The sequence below is a fragment of the Uloborus diversus genome, chromosome 5, assembly GCF_026930045.1.
Source record: "Uloborus diversus isolate 005 chromosome 5, Udiv.v.3.1, whole genome shotgun sequence".
In the NCBI taxonomy this organism is placed as follows: Eukaryota; Metazoa; Arthropoda; class Arachnida; order Araneae; family Uloboridae; genus Uloborus; species Uloborus diversus.
This window is the reverse complement of record NC_072735.1, coordinates 180,448,634-180,462,794: the sequence shown is the minus strand read 5'-3', so window position 1 is coordinate 180,462,794 and position 14,161 is coordinate 180,448,634. Positions and strand designations below refer to the sequence as shown.

The 14,161-nt window shown below is 32.2% G+C and overlaps 1 protein-coding gene across 1 annotated transcript in view; it reads left to right on the top strand.

Moving 5' to 3' along the window:
• LOC129222712 (uncharacterized) overlaps positions 1-8,999 on the top strand; it is a 39,233-nt gene extending 30,234 nt beyond the window's left edge. Inside the window, exon 7 of the mRNA XM_054857244.1 lies at positions 8,891-8,999. Coding sequence (XP_054713219.1) covers positions 8,891-8,956 — 66 coding nt within the window. The 3' untranslated portion in view covers positions 8,957-8,999. The remainder of the gene's footprint in view (positions 1-8,890) is intronic.
• Positions 9,000-14,161: the final 5,162 nt, after the last annotated feature.

Genomic DNA, 14,161 nt, shown 5'->3' with positions numbered 1-14,161 from the left:
AATATATTGTAAATTATTTCCTAATAAAGTGAGAAACAAAAATAAATTAGGTACTCATTAAAATGAAATTACCTTTCTTCCATTCGACGATACAATTTTTGTCCGATATTTTTTTTTACCGCACGTTGTATACTGCCGTGCTAAGCAAAAAAGGGGACTTTGCAGTTGGGCTCAAGCTGAGATATTGTATTTTAAAATGTGGCTCCTCCATATATTTGATTCATTCTTGATCAAATGACCCTAAAACATTTTATTTATTAAATAAAATACGAAACAGAGAACAACTTGGTTATAATAACTCAAATTTTTTCAAAAGGACTGGTATGACTACTTTTACTACTGTGCTTAGCACGACCGTATGAAAAAACTTAAACTCCAGTTTAATTTTGGTTCAGCTTAAGAAAAACCAATTTAGTTTTAATTTGGACTTAGACTGGGCTGGAAAAAATTAAAACTCAATAGCTTTCATTTTCAGACAGTAACATTGTATTATTTTTCTTCCAAAAAAAAAATATCAGTCATGTTTGAGGTCAAAAATTTCAGAAGTTTCAAAGGCAATCTAAAATAGAAAATGTAATTGTTATGATTAGACACACATTACCCAATATTATTGGTTGAGTGACGACTTGACTTATTTCTGTGTTTGACCATGAAAGCTCTCTACTCAGTTGTAAAATAAAATGGTTTTTTTCTTCTAATTTATCTTACCTTCATGTGTATTTCTGTCAGGCAGAAAAAGATGTGTGGATTGCATATATATATTTTTTAATACTTAACCCTTTATATGTTACAAGAAACGCAGAGCTATTAAGAAACCCAAATTTTATTCATAAAGAAATCAAATTTTCCATTTTTTCCAATTTTTTCCTCCACTTCAAAATTTCCGGAAATTTTACATCTCTAGATATGTCACAACGGAAAAGACATCCGCTTTTGTCGGATGTCTTTTCATCCATAAGCTCATTATTTTTTGCATTGAAAAAGGCATTCCCTGTAACGCCGAAACACGTGTCTGCTGTAATTTACAAATTTGTGCTTCTACTTACGTTGTTTGGTCTGACTTTACTATTCAGCACAAAGGTATTTATTTATCTTAAATGTTTTGTGGTTCATATGTGGGGTATAGGAGCAATGTTTTATCAACAGAAATTTTCAGTTTCTAATAAAACATTTTATTTTAATTTGCCCTAGTATTACACAAGTGCTGGTTCACACTTTCAGACATACTCGGCACTTGCTGCCGTTGTTCAAAAAATTATATATATATATATATATATATATATATATATATATATATATATTAGGGTGGTCCTTATTTTTGAAATTGCAGATATTTTACGCGTCGCCCCCTCAATTTGTTCCATTGTACAAATAAATAATCCTTGCAAAAATTTTAAGTCAATTTATGAATATTAACACGTGCCCCATAGGGCCCCCATCTTTGAGTTTCGAAGAAAAATTTGCGGATTTTCTCATTTTTATGCAAAATATTCTAACGTTTTATATTTAAAGTAATTTTGAACCTCAATAGGTGCTGCTACTACCAGATCGACCATTCTCTCACTTTCGTTCTGTAAAATTTAACATGTTACAGAGAAGAAAATGTACACCAATGGCCTTGGGTCAAGCGTACCGCTCTTCTGTGCTTGTTCCAACCAATCGGCAAGGGAACGTTTCTTCCCGTCAAGATGGACACAAGGCTACAGGCCATTAATGAACGGCCTAGGCCATTAATGAACGATCTTTGACAACAACAAATTGCCTCCTTCAGGTTTTGGAGATGTTGATTTACAAAATTCCCTGTGTATGTAATAGGTGTGGCAAATAGAGTCGCAAGGTTTCAATGCTATAAATATAAGTAATTGCAATTACATTTTAATCCGCTGTCCTTTAGTTATAAACATACCTAAATGTTTACGCAGTTTTTAATTTTTAAAATATAAATTTCGAAAAATCCTCGATTACTCCTAACATAAAAATATATTGTATTTTCCATAGCTAAAATATAAATTTAAAAAAAAAAATCCAAATCGGAACAAAGTAGAAACTTTAAATTAAATTTCTTCTATTTCAGTAAATAGTCCTTCATTATCATCAAATTCTTGTGATTCACAAGATTTAGAAACCGAAATGGGTATCTATCCTAACCTGTTGAACTTAAGTTTTCTAGAGCTGGTCTACCACAATGCAAAAAGCTTAACAACTATTGATATGTGCTCGCCTTTCATCACTGTTAGACAAATGCCATATTATTGATAAAGATGTTGTTCATTTATTTACAGCCTATGTGGATGCAGTAAATTTATATCCTAATGACCTAGTGATCAATCGTACATTCCTTAAGAGAGCAAAAGAAAATCTTCGAGAGGTAAAATTAAATTTCATGAACTTAAATTTAGATTTTGTAGTTATTCACTGGGATACGAAGTAACATCCAGATGTAACTGGAAAAAGAACGCCGACAGGATTACCGTGATAGCTTCAGGTCCTAATATTAAACAGCTACTCGGAATTCCTTAGATATTTCTTCAGATGTATATGATATCTTAGATGATAGCTCTTTATTGCTATCTGTTCTAGCTGTAGTGTTTGGTACAACGACTTGCAATACCAACCGTATAAATAGTGCATGCAATTTTTTAGAGCAAAAACTGAACGGTGATATATTGCATTTGGATTGCCATCATCATGCACTTGAAATCCTACTGCAGAGCGTGTCCTTAAAGAAGTTCTTGCCTTTCTTAGTTCTAGATCAGATATTCAATTATTTAAGCGCTTCAAACTTTTGTGGAAAGATCTCCATCATTCAGAACTTATAATATTTCAATCAAGTACACATACCACTTAAATTCTAAAAGACGAAGTTGATAACATATTATTGTTCGTAAAAAGCGGAATTTAGAAAGATTACAGAGAATTCTCACAGCTTGTGATAATATTTCCTGGTGAATTTCCTCCTACAGGGATATGTTTTCAGCAACCTGGAGCTTATCCCTGAGCCACATGGGTGGCAAAAGGAATTTTTGTTTGAAAATTTTTATATTTAAGAAACAATTTAAATTGACCTTGCATGAAAAGAAAGCCCTTCAATGCTGTTTTGCAAAGCTGTTTTACAATTAAATTCTGTATGAAGATATGGTTTTTCGCAGCAACCCAATCGAGGCTCCTTTGAATAATATAATATGTCTGAAAAACTAGCAGCGTACAAAATGACGACAAACATGCAGCAGAAGCAGTGATTGGAAAATTCATAAATCACTTATAGTATTTAGGGGATAAACTAATAGCTTTGTCAGTATTGGATGAAGGAATTAACTTTGAAGGTAGGAAAATACTAGTACAAAAAATGCTTGTGATAAGGGAGACGTGTCTGATGACTGTTTAACAAATTTCAGATAACAGTAGATGATTTGGAATACTTTCTTAGTAAAGATCTTTCTCTTTATAGAATCAGTTACGAGTCAATAAAACTGTTTGATAAGTTACGAATACTAAAAAGATTTTTTCCTATTTAATCCTGATTCACGGCAAAATGAAGGAAACTATTTAAAGGGAAGAGAGATCGTTAAAATACTGAAAATTGTGAATGATACAACTGAAAGAGGAACACAATTAATCGAAGAATTTCGCAACTAATTTACCAAATGTGAGTCACAAAGCAATTTATTTTTAAGACCGTCCAAGACTATAGAAAAAAATACACACTATTGAGATACATTGAGAAAAGCTTACGATTAAGGAAAGTTTCTAAAGCATTATTTCATTCTTATTCCACGTAAAATCTTTAGATGATATAAAGTAATTAAAAAGATTAATTTTAGTGCTACCTCACTGTAAAAATATTTTGCAAACCTAGGAGAAACGATGTACTGGGTCTGAAGTAAAAACTCGAAGATTTGTGAGAAAATTATCAAAAGTGTTAAAGTTCAACGGCTTAGGGGCACGTGTTATTATTGACCGATCGAGTTCAAATTTTGCACACGTTACTTTTTATTATAGTGTCACAAAACTAGGGGGCGTCACTTGTTGAATTCCGAAAAAAAAATTTCCCATATAAATAAGGACCACCCTAATATATATATATATATATATACACATTTTTTTTTGACGTAAAAGAGAAAATATAAGAGAGTGTGCAACTTGAAAAATCAACTTTCGATTTTTTTTGGTGGGGGGGGGGGGGGACACACCCTAATACACACACACACACACACACCGTAAGAGGATTGAACAAAAAAATATTGATCAATTAGCTCATCAGAAGACACTAAGAAAAATGTCCGTTATCATACTCTCACACACTGTAATGCTCGTATTTATTGTAAGTCCTCCAGAACAGTTCAATTTCATCCTTTTCTATAACATTTTCTGTAGCTTCTTTTTATTTGGTAATTACTGTCGAAAAGTTAAGCCTCGCTAAAATATTTTTGTTTTTCAATCTTTGATCTGTTCATATAAAATTCACCAAATTTTCAACTCGCGAAATCACCGATATCTTCATTTTCGCGAAAATAAGTGCTTTTTGCAATATAAATATTGGTGAAATATGAAGATTACGACGGCAAAAAAAAAACTAATGGCGTCAAACAGATAGAACGTATGGCGTCAAAATGAAATGCTTGAGGTCAGCTCGTATTTTTATGAGTCTTATTTCTCATTGCATCCGCTGATGTACTTGTGTAAAATTTGCGCCAGTCAAATTCGTTTGAATCTTGATTGTTTTTTTTTCAGTTTATTTAAAAGTAGTTTCCAGAAATCGCTGCAAACTACTATTTTTTTGTAGTTAACTACTCACTACACTACTTTTTTAAAAAAGTAGTGCGCTACACTACAAACTACTCAAAAATGTAGCTACTACAGTAGCGTCGCTACTTGTAGCGCGCTACTTCCAACCACTGCACTAGGATGCTGTGAGAGAATTCGTATTCTTCAAAGGGTGCAGCAAGTGAAAAAAAGATTGGGAACCCTGGTATATACAACTTTTAAAAAGTAAATTTTCAAAAACTACAGACTTGTTTTGCAGTTACAATTAACCCTAAATCTACACGTTTTTAAGCGCATGCTTCCATTCGTCTATATGCATGGTTTGTCCTATTGTATTGCCCTTTTTGGTCCACAATGCACTGTTATGCACAGGACCATGCAAAGGACGGGTTTTTAGGGTGGAACCCTCTCTAAAATTTTTGAAAAGCATCCCAAAAAGTGTTTTTCATCACACTTTTTTTGACTGAAAAACTTATTTTTATTGTTTTATTTTCTCTTTTTTTCTCCCCCTCCCCTAATTTTATTTGAAAAATGAAATTTTTCTTATTGAAAAATTGTGTTAACTTGATCTGCTGCTGACTAACTGTATCTGTTGCTGAATCTGCACAAGGTTCCCACGGGTCTTTGAAAGTACTTGAAAGTGCATTATTTCGGAGACCAAGTGCTTAATTTTGAACAAAAATTCTTTATTTCGACAAGCAGATTCTTTGAGCAAGTCTTAAAAATGAAAAATTCTCTCCATTTTTCTCAATCATTTCTTTCTTATTTCAAAGCCCATTGTTGATTTGTTTTATTGAAGTTTGAAGTTTCATTGAATTACTAAGGTTACTTTGCCAGCGATTCCAATTTTGTTTTTCTTTTCAAAATCAATATCAAATATTTTCAAAAAACCTTCCCTGCTCCCATTTTCTGTTTCTTTTTGTTTTCTTTTGCAAAAACTGAAACTCTTCAAAGAAGTTGATTTGCTTCATATTTCTCCCCAAAATTCATCAAATGATCATTTTCAAGCAAATGCATAAATGTTGGTCTTTTCTGTATTGATTTTTGCAGATGCATGTTCCTTTTTTTTTTTTTTTTGGTCCCTTCCTTTGTATTGTTGTAATTTTTAATAATAATTTGAAGTTTTGAAACTTTAACTAACTTTAAAACTTTTAATATTATTTAGTCTTTTTTATTTTTATTTTTTCAACATTATAATCACATGTGTGGATATAGGAAATTAAAGTTCTTTATGCTCAGAGTTTATTTTAGTTTATAAATGTTTTATTTTTTAAATATTCTCATCATTAATTTCATGCTAGTGTTTTAAATGATTATCAAAATACAAACACAAACCTTAGGTAAGTTTTTTTTAAAAATGTAATGATTTTTAAACTTACTATTGAACTGCTCTACAAAATCAAATTCTCCACAAAAACAATGCATTAAGCTTAAATTTTGCAAGGTTGTTCTTAAAATTTGCTTGCGTTGTTGTCCTATTTTTTGTTAATTCATTTCATTTAAATTTATATTTTTTGTATTTGCCCATTTGTTACCGAGATCTCTGGGAACCAGGTATAAAGAGATGATAATACGTACGAGGTTCGTACGCCTCCTGAAAATCCTGAAAAACTCCTGAAATTTAGTTTTTTCACTTAAGGTCCCTTAAAACTCCTGAATTTTTGTTTTAACCCCTCCTGATTTTCCCCCTTTCCTCATGAAAATAATTTTGACTAGTATAAGTGCTTCATCAATCTCAGAATAAAACTTTAACAATCGCTAATTTTAATTTCATGTCGTGTCCGTTCAGGCGGCCATATTGAATCGCTGGCAGTCAATCAAATTTTTTGTATTATGCAGAGCACTCAGTGCTTTTCGCGAAGAAATGTGATTTGTTGTAACAAACTGAGCAGTTACTCTGTCCGAACACACCCATTATCTTTACTGATGTAACTGCCACTAGGGAATGAAACCAAGAGCATGTGCTAGGTTTCATGTTAACAGCTATTAAGTGTATTTTCTTTAGTGCTATTTTGTAGTATATTAAGTATTGATAATATGCCGTGCGGTAAATGCGTGTTTAATGGAGGAAGTTTAATAGTGGTGTTAAAATTAAGTGTCTGGAAATTGACATTTGTGAACTGAATAAGTCTTCAGATGAATACTCAGAAAAAACAGAAAAGGACAGTGACCTTTCCTGTATCTGTTAAAAGTAATGCTTTAAGGCGCTCAAAGCTAATGAAAAATTTGATGAACTAAAAAAGGTTGAAATAGACCTTGATATATTAAGTGCCGAAATAAAAAAAACTGTAAGAAGAGTTAATACTGAATTTATTGGGACTTTGTTAATATTTTGTGTATTCCTGTTATTTTCAAATGTTTGAATCCAATTTTAAATTCTTATTTTATTTATTTATTTTTTATTTATTTATTTATTTTTTTGATTGAATAGTGTGTGAAAAATAAATTGCTCATCAATCAAAAACATGATGCATTAAAAAAAAATATATTACTGAAACTAATTTTCTCGTAAAAACTGCTCGTGTTATTACTCCTGAAAATTTTGCTTTTGACTCCTGAAAACTCCTGAAATTACTTTTGTCTGGAAGAGTATGAACCTTGTACTTAATCTATGAAAATATTATGATTTGCCAAGATGACGAAATCACCCTAGTTGGAGAAAAAGTAGGGTGCTTTAAAGTGCTTTATTTTCATTTCCATTTTGGAGTGGGAATCCTGCTGCAGCATTTATTTATGTTTTTGTGGTTATTGAAAACATATTTTTTTACAAAACGGTACAACACTTTCCTTCACGTTCAAAAGCATCGAAATTCTTTAAATTTGAAAGGTCCAAATTCTACATTTAACATATTTTTGTCATTGCCAAAAATATGAACTTCGAATGAGCGCATATGAGTACACCCCATCTATTATTTTAAGTTATCAAAAAGTCATCGATTAATAGCTGGGGTGCTTGGTAGTGTACTCATTATTTATTTATTCATTGAATAGATATGTCACATTTTATATTTGCTTAAATTGTAACAAAAATCGTAGAATGTATGAATCGAATTTAATTGAAAGTGAAGATTTTGTACAAAATGTGTTAAGCTAAACTAAAACCCTCCGAAACATAAGTCTGGTTACGGCCCTCTTTGTGCAGAATTCGCCCCAGGGGTTGGGAGTATGTGTTATAGCTACCACATTAAAAATGGCAATATGTGTTTAAACTTAGTGCACCCTCCCCCCTCATCCTCATGTTATATTAGTACTATTTTCCTGCTTACAATCCGCGCCGCTGTATAAACCGCGGATAATAAGGTGTAAAAATTGTGTAAGTAGTAATTTTCAAGGTGTAATTGAAATTAAATTAATAAACATTGATTTCTTCTCGAAATTGTGATTATAGTATACTTATTACTTAAAGACAAATAATCTAATGGAGGCTTCTCCCTTGACTGTGTGTGGTTGTTTATTTTACACTAAGAGTAAATTTCAGGTTATGTAAAATAAACAACCTACAGGCAGTGAATCTATCTCGTTGGCATTGAGAAAAAAAAAGAAGAGTTAATCTGCGGCAGCCAGCATATAAACCCCACTTCAATAATTTTATATTTTTTGACAGATAATTTGTGGAAAATACGGTACTTGTCAAATTCAAAATAATGAAACATTTTCATTCAAATGCAACCATCTGAGAAAAAATTGCTAGGCATTGCATTTAGAGCTTGGCTTTCTGGCGTTAATTTAGTGTTTGTGCCGCAGCCCTTGCATTTGTTCTTCTGTTCCATTTTATGTTACTAAGAATTTTTTTACAATTCTCTTCCCAAACAATCACACTGTTAAAAATTTCGTACCTTCATGTTTATGTCTATTCCCGCAATTGAATTCAAAAGTTACGAATATTTCATGTTCTTATTTTTCATAGTACACATTAATTCTTACTTTTCGTCTCAATCAGGCTTTTGATGATTGTTTAGGTAGTCCAATCTATTCATGTTTGTGTTCTGTCATATAAACTGAGAAAAATATTTGGCAAACTTTAAATAAAAATATTTTGTTTTCATAACTGATCGGTCTTAATTTTGAAATAATGTTAATATTTCATTTTTTTTTATTTATTTATTTATTTATTTATTTTTTGAAGCGAGGAAACAAGCTGGTGAAAGGTGCAAGAGTGAAAACTCTGCAGTCCCTGAACAAGCCCCAGTGAAGGAATTCCTGCTCTGAAGCCATTTTCTACTTCTTTTATGTGTATAAGCTCCAAGCGAAGCCAACTGTCCTCCCTTCCTTTGTGTGTGCTTCTGTAAACTATTGTAAAGCTCTTTGTAAATGGTCTTTGTTGTGGATCAAAATGCAGTTTTGTGAATCATTTTATCATCGGGTGTTATGATCATACTTGTTTTTTATTGGATTTGTTAATGGAATAAAAATCTGTTTTTATATTGCTGTGTGTGCTGTTAATTTCTTTGCAGTCATTAGGCACGGCAATAGTAGCTGTGAGCAATTGATATGTGAAGAGGCCACACAATGTAATTCTTGCATGACTCCGTTCGGTATCGTATCGAAGGGATAGCAAGCAGTAGCGGATTTTAGGGGGGGGGGGCACAGGGGCACGGTGCACCCCAAAAAAGGATGAATTAATTTAAGTATTTTTTAAATATTTTTTAACTGTTTTCTCTGTTGCATTTTTTAATACATGTAGTTAATTTAAAAAAACACATCATGTTTTAAATAAAAGCATTTTTGTTTACTAAAGAAATAATATTGGAGTCAGAGGCCCAGAGTAGCAGAATACATTTAACTCACTGGTTTCGAATTCAAGGGAACGTATTGTCGCGATTCGTTCACTAATTCCTTGACGGAATCAATAATTAAAGTTTTTTTTTTTTTTCAAAACATGTGTAGGCGCATCTAAAAGTCGTTTTAATCCAGGAACCTATTTGCGAAATAATAGATTTCTTTTCCAGCTTATCAAAAATGCAAAATGAAGGAAATCATAGGGTAGTTTCTTGGAAAAACCCAAGATTATTAATGGAAACGGCATGCAGTATAAATATGTTATCTCAACTGTATCATGGTTTTAAAAACAAATCAGCAACTGCTTTCAAATTCACACAGAAATAGTTTCTGAATTCTTCAATAAAACTTATATGTTATGAAGTTATGATTTTCTTAATCAAATATTTTATATAGTTAAAATATATAAATTAACTTATAAAAACTCAAATGAGGTATAGGTTTATTGAATAACCTTGCCCTCTCGTTATAAACATTATGACGATGTTCCTAATTAAAACCCCGCTCATTGTATAGCATCCCGGTGACATTATATTGGGTGTAGTATTTAATTGGTTTGAAATGTTAAAGTTGTTTTCCATCCACATTCAACGTATATTAGTGCAGCATAATATTCATGAACTTAGAAGTAGATTCATTGACCTCAAGTAATCCTTAAAAAAAATAATAAAGTCAGGAAAACTATGTTATGAAACATCGAATGTGCGGGGGGGGGGCTATTCAATTTCCCGGGTCCCCTCCAAAAGTTAGGATATTTTGTAAAAATTTTATTGTGGGGACCCCTTTGTGGTGGAGGCCCCGGGGCAGTAGCCCCGCCTTCCCTCCCCTTAATCCGGCCCTGACTCTACTGTCGTGGTATAGATTTTGGCCTCTCTATATAAGTCATAGTATTATAGTTATATTCAGCCCCCTTGAAACCTCAGCTTTATGATCATGACATATATAGAGTAGCCATGGAATGATGCTATTTTACAGACAGTTTCCTTGACATTTCAATTCAACTCCATTATCATGAACTGAACAAGTATGGTTCTGCTGTAAATTAGGGTAAAAAGAAGACAATACACAATGAGCAATCTACTTATTTATTATTGAATTTAGAAGACAATAATGCAAGCAGTAACAAAGTAATCAAAAACAGAGTTCGTAACTATACATATACATCTACAAAACTGCTATATAATGCATTAATGAGCGAAGTAACTAAAAAATTAGTATTTCATTCTAAATAGTAAATGGAAAAAAAAAAATCATTCGAAGAAGAAGAAAAGTGCAAGTTTTTCTGCAGTAGTTTTATACACCAAAGGCTGCCAATGAAGCAATATCGGAAAAAGTTTTAGTTCGATGAACTAGTTAAGAGTAGCTGCCTTTTGTGTGGCAACCATTTGAAAGTTTGCCACATTATTAAGCTGAGACGTTTATTAAAATCATCCAGCCTGAACAAGATGAAAACTTTCCATTACAGTAACCTGATTTTCAATTTAAAGAGACAATTATTTTCTTTCAAAAGGCTAACTTATTATTTCTGTTGTAGTGTTTGCATAATTCAATGCCAAAATTACTTACATTTGAATTCGGAATTCACATTTTCAGCAAAGAACAAAATGAAAGTTAAATAGCATCAATGTGACACTTCGAAAAAGATAATTTAAATTTAAGTCTTGCGACTCGTCTAAATTCAGTTGGCGGTTACCTGTAACATATAAGCGACAAATAATGTCAACGGATAAGTCATCCAATAACAACGATCACTGCTCTGCTATGTTTTTTTTTTCTTGTTTTCCCCCAAATTTCATTTTTAACTGACTAGCAGTGTGAGAAATTAAAAATCGATCCTTTGCTTTTAATGATTTGCCAGTAACAAAACAAATTGCCGAATAATTGAAAACGCATTTCGAATTAGACATATTTAAGAGTATGAATTACTTTGTATCAACCATAGAAAGATATTTGAACAAAGAGGCCAAGTGTATGGTAGAAAGGAAATGAAATTGAAGCCGGAATTATGAGATACATCGGTGCAAAGATGGCAGGGCTATGATGACATGGTGGCTTTGCGAGAATGATTATCACCAATCTCGCGAAGGGACCGAATAAAGTAGCTGGCTGTTTGGCTTGCATTTTAATTCATGTTTTAATTCAATTTTAAAAGCATGCTTCATAAACTTGCAACAATACCAAAGTTTAAATTTACCAATTGAGATTCAGCAATGCAATGTGTTGAATCAAAATTTTAGGCCAAGATCTTTAGCGAGATGCTAAGGATCTTGGTATACAACTTCCAGCTTCAATTTCTTAATATAGCATGTCCTCTCTATCTTACTCTATGGTATCAACTAATAGAATTGATCAAAAACGCAGTATCACGAAACATAAAAAGGATAATTCCTTCACGTAATCCCCCAAGAAGCAAATAGGACTAATCACGACAACAAATGTCTTTGACCCGCTTTAACCATGCTTTTTTATATCGACAAAACAACTACTACAATCAAAGTTAACAAGATTTAAAACAGATATATACTAAATTCAATTACTTAATTTAAGACATAGAACAAGATTAAAAAAATAATATCATGCTTTCTTTTTCCATACAATTTGGTTAATGACTTTGAACTGAAAACAAAAAGCAACTTATATTACATTTCTTCATCACAGCATAAAAAGTGAGCAAAAAATTTACCAACCATTGAAGAGTAGAATCTAAATGATTGATCTTTTGTGACTAGACTTTTGACAAGTCGCCATGCCTTTGCAGATAAATAAACCAATACCCTCACCGAATTTAGTCGTATGAAAACCAAATTATTCGTTATCCCTTTAGGTACCGACGGACTTCAAAGTCCCATAAGTCATTTAACAAGGCATGGATAAGCAATAAGAGTCCAAAATTTCAAAGTCATAACGATATCCTCACACTAGTGTGGATATTAAATTGAAAATATCAGCAGAAAAACGGGTCTGTTGTGAAGTTAATCCGAAATTTAAAAGTCATAACGATATCCTCCTACTAGTGTGGATTTTAAACCGAAAATATCAGCAGAAAAACAGGTCTGCTGTGAAGTTTACTTCCCTTGGCGTATGAAGGTAAAATGTCAACACAAACTGAAAGTAATGATTCGGAATGTAAGCAGAAATGATGTCAAAAACGGATGAACAATTGTCTCCAAAAATAACGCCAATTCAGCTCCAGCTTATAGACATTGCCAACATTTGGCGTGATTTCCATCGAGCTCCATGTTTTATTCTCCACCAAGATTTCATTTGACACTCGCCATAGAACTGTCTTTTTGGAATAGATTTGCAGCACCGCAAGAATCTTACACCAGACAGTCTTACACTCTTTACTGAAGTTATTTTTACCTCATTTAAGGGGTAAACAACTGGCTAATGGAAATTAAATTACGAAATATTCATATACTTAGATAAAAATTCTCAACATTATATTTTGTTTTATGAAAATGCTATCGATAGTAAAATTAACTATCAGGAAAATTACGACAGTCAAAAAGTCAATAATTCTACCTCTCATGCTATCGATATTGTATTATTGACTGTAAAGTGAAGAAAAAGATCGACTTGAAAAATTAAAAGATGATTTTCTTTTAACTCACAGATTCATGACAGAACATTTTCTTTCACTGAAAACTTCAATCATTTAAAAAAGCTATGAATATTTTAAATAGTCATAGAAATTCTTGATTAAGATACAGAGGAATAAAGATTATTTAAAAAATAATACCACACCACAAATATCACAGATGTTGCAGAAAAAAATGGATCATGAATAAAGAATAAAAACTTTTCAAAATAAATGAAAGATCACCGGCAGTAATAGGAACCACTGAAATCATTTTTGGTATCAAGGTACCCAGTCAATGTCAAAGATCATTCAATGTATTAATTGACTTTTCAACTTGCAATTCAATCAAACCTCAAAAAAAAAAGAGGAACAAAGGTTAAAATAGCGTGAATAAATCGTTTGTCAAACTGCATGAAATGTATTGCACAAAGTTTCTTGATTTACCAAGTTCAACCAGCAATCAACACGTTGTTTTCGAAAACCTTTTTAAAGTCTCGGATAGTTGGATACAAAGTTCAATGTGGTGCCCAGCGTTTTTACCCGAAGGCTGAAGCGCTGCTCCTCATATTAATAGAAGAACGCATATAAATGCTGCTAGTTTAATTATTTTAAAATTTGTTCTGGAAAACATGGAAAAGAAAAGAGGATTACAAATTAAGAATTGTTGTTTTCGCTGTAATGGTCAATCTTACAGTGCAATGATTTTTAAAATTTAAGATTAAAATGAAAAAAAAAAAAAAATAATAATAACAACGAATCAAATCGTCGAAACGCAAGTACTGTTCACCTCTGAGAAGTTGAGCTATGGCCTTGAACAAGTCCATTTCTTTCAAGGGAGAGCACTCAGTAAGAAGAGGAATTGTTAGGTGCAGAGTTGGGCTAATTGCAAACCCTTTTACTGGCGAGAAAATCCTGTAGCGCTTGCTACTTATTACCTGAATTATATTGTTCGCCAATAGACAATAACACTGCCAACTAAATCCGCAAGTTCTTAAGCCGTTCTTTCTCACCCTTATTTCAACAAATGGAATCGGT